Genomic DNA, 12,710 nt, shown 5'->3' with positions numbered 1-12,710 from the left:
CCTACAACAGATAAGCGCGCCGCCCGCGCCTCGCCATCCCCATTGGCTTAGAGCGCGCACGCGACTGCGCGACGGCCGCGTCCCATTGGTCGGCGAGTCCTTGTGGGCAGGGCCAACGCGTGTTCTGTCTATGGAATGTACGGCCCCGATTGGCTCCTCCGTCGCCTAGCGATGTCAGGGGGTGACGGCGGCGGCGGCGTCGTGAGCCGTCAACTCGTGCCAGCAGCCTGCGCGGACATCCCACTGTAAACGTAATGCTTCGCTTGAGGCAACCACAAATTAGGTATTAATCATGCGCAGAGCCGAGCGCGGTTAGTACATACCGCATAGACACCAGCTTAGTCGTCGTGTTGTAACCATTACATCACTGTTCAGCAGCCTGGGAATGAATGGCAGCCGGCGCCCTGCTAATTGGCACAATGTTTAATTATAACCCGATGTAATTAACGGCGTTGTCTTGCCAACGTTATCATTGACTAAGGGGCAAGCATTTGAAGCCGCCTTGCAAATTCACTGCCAACAGATACACAGCGGCGTGCTGTTACGTCCGTGTCTTATTATTTAGTAATCTCTAACTCTGCAACTCTTTTGAATTGATGTCGCCTCTTCGTTTCGCAGATGGAGAGAGAAGCGGCGGTGTCGGAACGTCGTAGATCTGCGTGACATGCGGCGAGGTCGCGGCGTGGGGATGTCAGCATGAGCACAGTGAGTACAGCTGATACGCGATCCCTTTACACTTTGTGGGCCCTCTGTGTGTGGAGCGTGTTCCTGGCTCCTGTTGTTAAGTCATATATATGGTCTTATTAAGTACTATTGGATCCTATTTGCATACAAGTTAGACGTGATTGGTTCTCCCACGATCAAGACACATCGCAATTTTACTTAGGCGACAATGCACAGTGGGCATGTGTCCACGCAGACAGTCAAAGGCTGTTAGACATTTGGTTCACGTTGATTTAGTAATAGGTTTTTACCCTTTCAACTGGTACAAAAACTGACACCTTTATACAAGGGATCATGTTTTCAATAACCACAACACAAGCAGTCAAAATGCAAACAAAAAACACAACTCTGATAATGATATGCACTGTCCTTGAAGTTGATTGGTCCACAACCGAAACAGCTTTTCTTAGATTTCTCCACCACGGTATCCATGCCGCAGCCTGTACGTCCCTTAAACGTATTTCACCCCTCTCAGCGGGCTGAGAACAGCTGCTTTAAACTCTATGGAAGTTCAACATTTATACATATGGGCACCATAATTGTAAGTTAAACCCGGTCTCTTTAAACCCTTTATACATAAGGGAATGTGGCACCTTTACACCCTGAGGGGTTATGTGGCCCATTTAAATGATACAAGTTTTCTTTTACGGTTATGCCTGGCCACTTGAAACCCCATGCATTCTATTTGTGTAAATGTTCTACGTGGTCCCTTGAAACCGCTTGTCACTTAAAAGCGTTGCGAAGTCTTTTCACACGTGTTCACGTGTGGCTCTGCAGACTGGTGTGGTGTTAATAAGTGTTCAAACATTCCTTAGCCATGGGCAATTCACGAGGTGTCTGAAAGGTGAATGTGTGTTGAAATGATGTCGACGTAGATTAGTTGGCTAGGTAGCTCAGTTGGCAAATGCTGTGCAAGAGACACTAAACCGGTACCCCGGAAAATCTGGGTTCAAATCCAGTTCTCTGTAATTAACACGTTCCTTCGGAGTGGGCAGGTTGGAACTTGGTTGGACAGCGCATTTGTGCACGGCCGACAAATATGCACGACACACAGACAAATAGTCCCTGGTGGGCAGTGTGGAACCTGTTGTTCCTACCTGTAAAATTGGAATCTAAAGAGTTGCGAATTGTATCAGCAAGGCGAGCAATGTATTACACTTGATGTGGCTTATTCCAGCTTTGGGAATCGCCAGTTTTGGTTGGACGTGCAGCAGAAAACCTTTGTAGGCAATATAATAGGTGTGCTGTATCCATGTGTGAACAAAATTGGCTACTAAAGTGAAGTCATTAGTGGATCTTTGAATTCGTAGTCCAATGCCATTCTCTGACACATGAGTGGTGCACATGCTAGCTGTACATTTTAAATGGAAAAATGCACTTTTCTCTCTTTGTCAAGTAGTCCAATTCAAACTGGGGTTAAAACAATGAAAGCGTTGTTGGCAAGTGGTCATGCTTTACTGTACATTATCTCTTAAAAGTGCCTCTAATTGTCAGCACAGTGGAAAAGCCACTGTACGAGTCATAGTGCTTACATCTCCGCTAACGTGATCTGTGCCTTTTAGCAGTGATCGTTAGCACATGGAAACATTTGTCTCGGATGTCTAGTCCGATAAATGTGGTGCACGTACGTGCGTGTGCGTGAGTGGAGATTGATGGTGACGCATGGATTTACTCGTTTCGCCCATCAGGAGAAGGAAAGGGAGCTGAAGAGAAAACTGCAGAGCTTCCTAAATGACCTCACCGTCCTTGGCACACTCAGGGTTGGAAGTCACTTTAACTTAAATCTTAAGTTACAAATTATTGACTTTGGAAAGGTAAGTGGCGATCTCACGCATGTTGACCTCACTCAACTCTGTGTTGTCCAGGGATTCCGCTACTTTTCTTCCTACCTGAGGGGCAGAGAGGAGCTGGCGCTGACAGTTCTCAATCAGAGCGACGTAAGTTGAAAGGTCGAGTTGATGATGTCTTAAATTGAGAAAGCTGAGTGGCTCAGAGGTCAGAACAATGAGCTGACAGTGGTGATATCCCTGGATTCAAATGCAGGCGTCCTCCCGTGATTAAACTGGGTTGATGTTGACTGCACAAAACTACACTCGCATATACATTTGGCTCTGCACTTCATTCGGCTATATACCAGCGCAAGGAATTATACATATTAGTTTGACTCTAGATTTGAAGTTTTCGTAACTGCACGGATCCATACTCTTTGATTTTTTTTCGGTAAAGTCACGTAGGTGAAAACAAAATAAAATAAAAAATCATTATTTATTTTATTTTGTTTTCACCTACTTGACTTTACCGAAAAAAACAAAGAGTATTAGTTTGACTGTCGTGTGGCAAAATACGCTCGGTGGCAAAGTGGGTGGGAAAGAGTATACCCAACCCTCTTGGGTGGAGCAGAGGTCACTTGAAGATATTTCAGAGGTAGCTCTAAAATATCCCCTTCCAAGAAAATGGATACTATGTCTCACATTGCCAAAAGCACAATCGGGATAAAATTGAGAAAAAATATGAGATGTAAAATAGTCAACTGCTGCGCCGTGAACCATTTTCATATTGTGGAGGCTCTAATATTGCTGTTCTGCAATTATACATTTGCAAGTTCACGTTAGAAAATCAGCTTTTCGTCCTTCTGGGGTTAATGAAATGAGTACCACTTTGTGGGAAGTTGTTTAGACTGGCCACCACCACAGAATTGTGAGGCTTTCACCACTGATTCTGGACCACCAATGGAGCTTACCAATGCCCCACTCTAATTTGAGCAGGGCGATAATTTGACACATTCTGAGGCAGCAGACAAAACAGAAGCCACAACAGATGTACGTGTTACTGTTAACTTCACAAAATAGCAGATCTTCAAGTGATATTGTAAAAAAAACGTGGGAAAACAATATCACACAGGCGCAATGTGTAAAAAGCACAATTATTATGTCATGGGCAAGGCGTTGCTCGTCACATCTAAAATTAGATGCTCATTTGTGGTGCGAGCAGAGTGCGGGAGCATGTGTTGGCGCCACAGCGTCGCTGAGTGGGAGCTTCAACGCTGCAGCTTTGCCTTATGACACCGCCTCCCTCCTCATCTCCTTACGCACACAGAAAAGGTTTGGTCGCCCTCAGCATTGCCAATTGCCGTCAACACTGCTCCACTTACATTTTTGTGGTCACATTTTTTAAAAATAATTATCCGATTTACATTTGGTAACGCTTACATTTACGCAACGTTGTGGTGCATTGTGGGTAATACAATAATGAAGAGACGATGTTGCGTTCAACTTCATAAAAATGTTTGTCCACCCACCTATGAGTCTTCTGCACCAATGTTTTCTAGCAACATTTAAGCAGGAAAACTCTCAACCGGTTTTCACGTTCCGAATCTCATCATGACCTCATCAACAAATTCAGCTGTGCTGCCAATACATTATGGGCAAGAACTATTCACCAACACCCACAATGTATAACAGGACTGTACATTTTTTGCTCTATTGTGCCAAACAGCTGCATTGGGTTTGAATTGAGCACGTAATCGTAACAATCACCTGTTTTATGAATGACGTTAGTCAATACACTACAGTGTATTGACTATTCTGAGTCTAGAACACGCTTGTGAAAGATATGGCTTCCGAGTCCCATTTTTTTCAAATAAAAGCTTCGGAAAATCGATGGCCATTAAGGCCCTGGTTATTGTCGACATATTTTAGCTATTTGTGACTAATGTACATCGTAGATGTGTGTGCATGTGTGCGTGTGTGCGAGTGCAGAATAAGTGGGTTCGGACACATGGATGTGGGTCTTCCTCCAGCCTCTCCATGCGAAAAAGAGCCCAGCCTACCGGTACATGCCCAAATCACAAAGTAAAAAAAAGCCTTGCACCTTCTTGCACTACATATCAACGGCACTTCCCACGTCTGTATTACATCCTTCGCTGACACTATCTAAACCCTCCATGGATATTAAAGTTAGTTAACAAGTTGAGAACCCGTTGGCCCTGCAATGGAAAATAAGAGGTGGCTATCATTTTCATGTTTTTCTCACAATCTTGTGCTTGGTGCACTAAAAGTAATGTTTTTTTTTATGTACAAACATTTATTGTGAGGTTTTTTTGTTATATTCTCTAGTGTTAAGAGAATATGCTGGTGAAAGCATTACATGCGTAGGGGAACAAATGTGAAATTAACCGTGTCAACCTTGTGTATGCATTACTTCAGTGTTCCCTATTTTCTTCCGAATTTCTTCTGCATTTTCACTTAAATTGTTTATTTGTTACGTGAAAAATCCCATTTAGCAAGTTACTCAGCTAGTTTTGGTGGCAGCAGCCCGCAGCCACGATTGATTTATTGTTGGGGTTGAGAGGAGCCCAGCCAGCAGCCAGCCAGGAAACTCGAGGCATTTTACGATTTCCAACTCATTGGTCATTAAAATTAGTTAACATTGAGGAATTAACACTGGTTTTCCACGGTCAATATTAAGATACATAATTGATTTTTAGGTTAGGTCACCTAATTTGGCCAGATCGTCACGTGTCCTAACCCGAAAATCGATCACGATTCTAGGGATGAATCGCATTCTCGTTCACGGGATGACATCTAACGGGTTCGGAACGACCGTGTTTGCCGGCAGGGAGAGGGCCGGACGCTCTTCCTGGTGGCCGGCTACGCGCGCTACGGCTGCCCCTACGTGTGGGCTCGCTCCAGCCACGAGCGGCTGCTGCGCCTGGACACAAGCGACGCGTCCGTGCGAGATAACCCACTCAAGCTGCGCACCACCTCCGCCTGGCCCAATGCCGGTGGGTCAGTGTGTGCTCGTGTCTCTATATGGCAGTCGCTTCATACCTCTTTTCCACTGTACAACCAAGCTGTGCTGTGCCGTGCCGAGCCAGTCCAGCACGAATCGGGAGTGCGCCAGATTCGTTTTTCCACTGGAGAATCCAAGCCGTGACGTTAGTTTGCCACTGACATGTGGTGTTCACGCACTGCACTTACAAACGTGATGACCTGCAGAACACTGGGCAGCTACATGTCAAAAATGTGGCACAATAGGGAGCGCAGGTGGTACATGTCTATCATTAAATAACCAAATACACCTTGAATTGTTCCATGACCTGCCAGCCAGCCTTCAAAACTTCACTTGATAACGTCAAAGTGCACCCTGCCCAACACAAGCGCAGTCGTGACATCACCACAGCTTAGTGGTGAATGGCGTTTGTTGTTGCAATCGTTGCTGTGTGCGCATCTTTGTGCGTTTGCCTGAACTGTGGATAGCGGGGTGGGGGGAACGTTGGTACAGCGGTTTGCTCACTACGCTTGCCGCGTGCGTGTGTAGACGTGCACGTGTGGGACGTGGTGGCGGAGGTGGTGCGCCTGTGCGCGTGGCCTGCACCCCGCAACCCCCTGGCACTGGACATGGCTGCCCTGCACGCCCTCCCGCCCACCGAGAGGGGTCTGGCGACAGGCGCGCTGCTCGCCTTCCTGCACCGCGTGTGTGCCACCGCGGATCGCAGCAAACCGCTGCGCTCTGCAGGTAACAGCAGGGACGGGGCAAGGCAGTGGTGGGAATCTCTGCGGGGACAATAACTTCCTTGTCACTCAGAGAGGGTTCGTACACATAAGGCTCTGATGCATACAGCATCGTCTCCTGACGATTGGTAACAAAAGATGAAAATCTTTGTCCTGCCACTGTCTAAATTAAGTTGCAATCAGGACTCATGAGTTGTTGCAAGGACCGAACCCTTGGTCACAATTGCTCCTTTTTGCTGTCTAGAAATCATCTTTTGCGTGTCTTTCTACCCTTGCAAGGGTTGCCTGTTTAAAAAAAAAAATGCGTGTTCATAGTACCGAAAAGTGCGTGTGCAGGTGTCCAGTGGATTGTCACAGGATTGAGATGCCGATGGCTTAAAGAGGCTTTCATCGAGCAGTGGATCAATGTTTGATGGTCCCTAAAGGAGATGAGACGATCACACTGTGAGCCTCATCTGACATCACCTGTGTCTCTTACAGTGCTGGAGGAGCTCCCGCCCCTCACTCAGCTGCACATGGAGTCCATGCGCTCAGTCATGTCAAACAGCAGCCCACCACCGCGCGCGGCCACACCCCCCAGCCCTCGGCCCGCTCCTTTCATTGGCCGGCCCGTGACCCTGGCGACGCAACCCAGACAATCGGTGGCGGATGAAGGTGCGGGAGGGTGGCAGTTTGAGTTGGGTCCACCTCCCCTGCGGCCAAACCCCAACTGAGACTTAACGAGGAACATTGAAAGAGAAGAGACTTTGCCGGTGGTCTGGGCGACGTCGGTCCGATCGCAGAAGACGCACGACGTGTACACACGTACAAAAGGCACGCTGGCTCGCCTTGGATGTTCCACTTATGCCCCGTGTCATATCTGCAGGCATTTTACAGCCTTAAGCTTAATTCTCTGGAAGTTAACGGATATTTAAAAGCTCTTAACACTGATCAGCAAAACTTTTTATCAAATAAACTGAGCAATTGTGAACACTTAAGCAAGAGGTTCTCAGAACTTTTTTTCGTGGACCACTTGAAAATTGCACCTCATGAACTTTTTTCCCTACAAATGAAAGCACATAACTCATTTTAATAACCATAGTTAACTCCCTTGCCTGGTATGAAGGAGGTCGTGGTTTCGACGCCGACGCCTGTACGTTAGGATTCTGCATGTTCTCCCGATGGTCACGTAAGTTTTTCTCTGAGTTTCTCCGGTTTATCCCTCCGCCATTTAGAAACATGCGCTTAGAGTATTTGGCTACTATAAATGTCCATGTGATAAGCCACTTCGTTGAGCTATCGCTTGTGGTCAGGTCGTTTCTGAAAACGAGTTATATATCTCATTGAGCCTTACCTGGTCACATAAAAAAGATACAATTTCGATTTAAAGCTTTCGTGACTGCAGGGATTCATCTTCTTGGTTCTTTCGGTAAAGTCACGTAAAATGGAAATAATAAAATAATAAAAATAAAACATAATAAAATAATTCTCACGACGTTTCGGCCACAACGCAAGCAGACGTCCTCGGGTGAAGACCAGGTCGGCTGCTTGCGTTGTGGCCGAAACGTCGTGAGAATTATTTTATTATGTTTTATTTTTATTATTTCCATTCTACGTGACTTTACCGAAAGAACCAAGATAAAAAAAAATTGTTTAAATTTTTTGGAAATAAACTGAGCCCTTGTCACTCTCACATCATCACCATTGTCAACAGCTATTCTCAATCCACTTCTGGGTGACATCTTCCCAGCACTGATACCACCTTTCGACTTGGCAATGGAGCAGAACGGGAATCCTCAATGTGGACACTAACAATCATGAACACAGATATTTTGTGAAAACAAAATTAAGAAATCTATAGCAAAACCCCAAAGAGTAATAATGTGTCTTTTATTGTAGGTGCTGGTGTTACATTTGAACAAAGAAATGTAGCAATTTGTTTTTATGGATTGTAAATCTTAAATATATTTTGTTTTCATGTTTACATGTATTTTTTTGATAAATCAATTTTATCATCTTTGTTGATCTTTTCCATATTTCGATTTTTGTTTTGTTTACCATACATTCTCTTCATCGAAGGTCTCCCTTGCAAAATAAACTTTTGTCAAAATAGGCTCTTACCTAGATATAAGTAAAGTTCACATTTGTACGTTCACATATGGTGGAGCAGTGGTGCAGAAGCTAGTGCACTGCGCGACGAGTCTGCTGACCCACGTTCATACCCAGGCACAACGAACATCGGTGGTGAGTTTTATCTGAACTGGTCTTGGGCTTCCCCTTCACCAACCCGCACTGACCAGCATGGCGAAGTATGGTCAAACAACCTTGCTGACTGACGTGGAACGGGGAGGCCATGCAGAAATAGATTGACAAATGGCTGTCCATTTTAACATTTGTATGTTTTATATGTACATCCGTCAAATTGAAATTTTCTGTACTGTCCTTGGGAGCCAACGACATGTTTAATGAAGGTGGTCGCCCATCCAACCACTAGCTAGGCTCAAGTCAGCTTAGCTTGTGATATCTGACAGGATCGGGAGTATTCCGGGTGATTTTCTCATAGGCCACTTGTACATATGTTCATTATAGCATCGACGACGGCCTTAGCGTTGGGGTTGTGGTTCGTCGCTCGGGAGGTCCAGGCTGCCAGGCACCAGCTCGCACTGGAAGTGGCGGGCGAAGGCGCGCAGGAGCGGCATCTCGGCCTCTGGGATGGCCACGCGACGGTCCAGCTCGCGCGACAGTGACGTGACGCCCAGTCCCTCTAGGCCGCACGGCACCACGTGCTCGAACCAGCGCAGGTCGCAGTCGCAGTTGAGTGCGAGGCCATGCCACGTCACAAAGCGGGCGCAGTGGATACCTGGTACAGAATACTCAGCTTAAGCAGTTGTCACAACAGCATTAGTCCCAGGTCTCCTGTGCGAAAGAAGTACTGCCCCTCGCTAGGTTGTTAACAGCTTAGTCAATGTGTCAGCTCTTGTGTCAATCCATAACTGGATAAAGAACTCCCCATGCCATGTCAGCCATGGGGATTTCTTAACCATACTTCACCAAGCTAGTCAGCTTAGATGGTGAAGGGAGCGCCCAGGAATAGTTCAGATATCACTCGCCACTGATGTTAACTGTGGCTTGGAATTCAACTTGGGTTGCAGGAGTTTCACGGCACAGTGATCAAATGAATGCGCCACTACTCCACCCCGAGTAGGTTTAAACAAAATGAAGAAAAACTATTCTGAGATTAAATTCTTAACGTGTAAGAATCTGATGGACGAATCCATATTGGAGATTTTTATAACATTTCCAGCCTGTCTGTCTCATTCCCCCCTTTGACTCACACAGCAGTGCATCCATGCATCCTGAGCAAACACAGGTTTGGGATCAATTATAATGAAAATTACAGCAGCGCCGATATCTTCAACCACAACGAAGGTTACATTGCATCGCACCTCACGGCAAACGATGCGATAACAATTTTAATTGAGCCGCGGTCTGCTTGGCGCGTGCCGCTCACCGATGGCGCAGATCTTGCGCTCGCCGACCCAGACACCCGTGTGCTGCTCATGCGAGTGGGCGGGCACGCCGAGGTCGCGGCATGCGTCCGCTGCCACTCGCTCCAGCTGGCAGACGTACCAGCGCAGGCTCCTGCGGTGCCGGGCTAGGTGCAGCACGGGGTAGCACACGAGCTGGCCCGGTCCGTGGAACGTGATGAGGCCGCCGCGGTTCGTGCGGTGGAAGTCGGCACCCAGAGCTCGGAGCCGGGTCTCCACCTCGGCGGGGTACGGCGCCTGGTTTGCGTTCATTCGTTTAGGAGTTTTGTGTCATGAATAATTATTACATAAATAAGCCATTTTACATAATAACGATAAGTACATTTGGTGCTATGCGTGGAATTTGTATAGCATGACACTATCACAAAAATCTAGTCTGGTAATTGGGGGAAATATCGTGTGGTTTTACAGAATTTACTGATAATTTTTCAAATATGGCAAAGTTTGTACCATGATGCAGGCACATTTAATTTGGTCTATTCTTTTCCAAATAACATCACAGGATCATTACCATCCGCTGTGACGAAGACAGCACAAAAACTTTTGCGGTTAATACACCTGGAGTATTAATCGGGGTGGACAGCTGGCTCGAACCGCAAACACCTGCAAAAAGCGATCAACGCATTTCTGCTGGGTCACGTCACAGCCACATACAACACATCATCCTTCAAACTCCCACACAGCCACCCTGGCCGTGCGGTGTCACTCACCTGGCGGATGCCCACAGTGTACACGGGCTCGTGCTCACACAGGAGCAGGGTGTCGGGCGATGCAGGGCCGCTGGGCGCCGCCAGGTGGTCCAGCAGCGCTCGCGCCAGACGCGTCTGCACGGCGAGGGCCTGCGCATACCCCACGCGGCCCAGCGACACCACCCGCACCACGCGACCTGCCGCCACCGCCGCTGCCATGGCTCGCTCCAACTCCCCCCCTTCACCAGTTCAGTCCTCCCAAGTGCTCGAAACCAATCTTCGGTAAATCCAAAAGTTAGATAAATAATTTTCTTACTATGTATTCATATTTCTTGATTGTTTTGTCTGTTTTACCTTGCCCTGATTTTTTAGTTTTGCTCCATCTTGTGATTAGGTTTGTTATTAGATATTTTTTAGAAAGTACTCATTAATATTTTATTCCTTCAGTCAGGAAAATCTTAGCTCGATACTTTAAAAAGCAAACGTAAATTAATACGTTGTGTATTTCCACAAGTCTTACTGCTCCCCCAAGACTTTCAAGATAGTCCTGCCTGGGATTTAAAGCTTATCGCTAATGACTCTTTTTTTTAAACGACAGTAGCACCTCCTCAACAGCCTTGTAAAGGTCACAACCGCTGTCAAGGTCACAACCGCTGTGCATGCATCGGTCTCACGACTCCGCGATCCTCTCAAAGACGAGCCGGCGTCCCCGCGAGTCTCCGACCCTCCGCGGCCTGGCCTCGTAGACGCCCTCGGTCCGCAACGCGGCGTGGCCGCTGGCCCGCGGGGCCGCGTGCCGCACCTCCAGCAGGTGCCGTAGCACGACGAGCAGGAAAACGGCAACGCCCAGCACGTTCACGAACACCGCCAGCCCTGCCGCCGGGTCCCTAGCCACCATAGCCCGCGCCGCCCTCCATCGGTAAGGTCCTGCAACAGGGGAGATTGCAGCGTGGGATTTTAATGTTTGTTTTCCTTTCCCCAATGTTACCTTCAGAAAGTTGATGAGGTGCCATACGCAGGACTTGAAGGTGATTCTGCAAGGGAAAATGGAAGGGATCAGTGGAAGAGGATACACGCAGATCAGTTGGTGGGAGAGTTTGGGCAATTTTACAAGACTCCGTGTGAGATGCTGAAGAACACGACATATGGAAAGCATCTATCATGGTCATCCACCCTCGATTATGAGGATGACACTATAGAGTATAGACCCCTGAGTGTGCTATAGGCATTAGGTTGAGACAAAGTATCCATTCGCATGTATCTCAGAGCAGTGCAACCCTTCATGTTAGAGACCGGCATCCAGATTCCACGAAGATGCCTTCAAGTGACCTCTCGTCCGCACAGTAGGTGGCAGCACGCTTCCTCTCTGTTACTTAACTAAATTATCTTATAAGTCAAAAGCAATGTTTTACTTTCACTCAGAGATGTAATTAAGTGCGGAATAATTTCACGTGTTTTTGTGCATTCAGTAGTGTAATGGCGAGGGCGGAAAGCATCGATGTGGTAGAACATCAATCAGTACGGTACAATGGGTTTTTAATGCATGGTCTTCTACTGCCCAGAACGTTGTCCCGCCAATAGGTACATGGATTAATTTTTTACTGACAGGTAATAACAAAAAAAACTATGGAATTCATATTAAAGAATATTCATTCATATTAATGTCACAATTTGCGGTCTTTTTAAAACGCGAACCGAGTATAACAGCCACCGAGCTTCCGTAGATGTCAAGCTAAACATGCATTTGATGTTACTGCAATCGTATATTATACATTTAATTGACACCGTGCGAATTAAAATATTTTCATTCTTGTCTAAGTTAAACGCCAGCGATGCAGTAGGCTACAAGTGTTTAATAATGTATTTGCATAATCAACCTGTCAGACGGGCGGCCTGCCTAGTCGAGTTCTAGATTTAACCCCTGCGTGGGTCGAGACGAAGTACGACTTTTACAACTCTCAAATGTCGTTACATCGTTAACGAAGACTTTGCGAATACAAAGGACACATTACTGAAATTGAGAGGTATAACAAATGTGGCGTTTATATTCGGGTGGGGAACGATGCAAAGTGCGGGCAAAGTGACTCACAAACACCGGGCTCTGTGATGGGGGTTCAGTGCGCATGCGCACAACGTAACGGGGGCTGGGGGGTGGGGGGTGAGAGTGGTGATGATGGGAGTGATGGTGGTGGAATTGTGGTGGTGGTGGTGATGGGAGTGATGGTGGTTGTGATGGGAGTGATGGTGTTTTTTATAGT

At 46.9% G+C, this 12,710-nt stretch overlaps 2 protein-coding genes across 3 annotated transcripts; one reads left to right on the top strand and one right to left on the bottom strand.

Annotated features, from left to right (window-relative positions):
* Window positions 1–143: 143 nt before the first annotated feature.
* On the top strand, window positions 144–7,213 carry LOC144732553 (uncharacterized). 2 transcript variants are annotated; one of them, XM_078613983.1, is made up of 9 exons: window positions 144–251; window positions 619–705; window positions 2,412–2,483; window positions 2,589–2,660; window positions 3,715–3,824; window positions 4,482–4,554; window positions 5,341–5,506; window positions 6,043–6,240; window positions 6,717–7,213. In XM_078613983.1, the coding sequence occupies exons 2-9, from the start codon at window positions 697–699 to the stop codon at window positions 6,947–6,949; spliced, it is 933 nt and encodes a 310-aa protein (XP_078470109.1). In that variant the 5' UTR covers window positions 144–251; window positions 619–696; the 3' UTR covers window positions 6,950–7,213. The 2 variants fall into 2 exon arrangements, with proteins under 2 accessions (XP_078470109.1, XP_078470108.1); XM_078613982.1 differs by having other exon boundaries at window positions 170–283.
* An 875-nt stretch (window positions 7,214–8,088) lies between these two features.
* Window positions 8,089–12,614, bottom strand: LIPT2 (lipoyl(octanoyl) transferase 2). Its single transcript, XM_078613985.1, has 5 exons — window positions 12,542–12,614; window positions 11,255–11,379; window positions 10,474–10,729; window positions 9,727–10,000; window positions 8,089–9,075 (listed from the first exon to the last, which is right to left on the bottom strand). Exons 3-5 carry the CDS (start codon window positions 10,669–10,671, stop codon window positions 8,819–8,821), a joined length of 729 nt encoding a protein of 242 aa, XP_078470111.1. The 5' UTR covers window positions 10,672–10,729; window positions 11,255–11,379; window positions 12,542–12,614; the 3' UTR covers window positions 8,089–8,818.
* Window positions 12,615–12,710: the final 96 nt, after the last annotated feature.

This window comes from Lampetra planeri, chromosome 43 (assembly GCF_965212315.1).
Source record: "Lampetra planeri chromosome 43, kcLamPlan1.2.h2, whole genome shotgun sequence".
Taxonomy (NCBI): domain Eukaryota; kingdom Metazoa; phylum Chordata; class Hyperoartia; order Petromyzontiformes; family Petromyzontidae; genus Lampetra; species Lampetra planeri.
Note: the sequence above shows the minus strand (reverse complement) of the source record. Positions and strands in the feature narration are given on the sequence as shown.

Coding starts and splice junctions, on each gene's coding strand:
- LOC144732553 (XM_078613983.1), top strand. Junction 2,661..3,714: donor CAGTTCTCAATCAGAGCGAC/GTAAGTTGAAAG, acceptor TGGTGCGAGCAG/AGTGCGGGAGCATGTGTTGG. Junction 3,825..4,481: donor TCCTTACGCACACAGAAAAG/GTTTGGTCGCCC, acceptor GTGCGAGTGCAG/AATAAGTGGGTTCGGACACA.
- LIPT2 (XM_078613985.1), bottom strand. CDS start 10,671: ATGGCAGCGGCGGTGGCGGCAGGTCGCGTGGTGCGGGTGGTGTCGCTG. Junction 10,001..10,473: donor ACACTGTGGGCATCCGCCAG/GTGAGTGACACC, acceptor AACGCAAACCAG/GCGCCGTACCCCGCCGAGGT. Junction 9,076..9,726: donor GCGCAAGATCTGCGCCATCG/GTGAGCGGCACG, acceptor ATTCTGTACCAG/GTATCCACTGCGCCCGCTTT.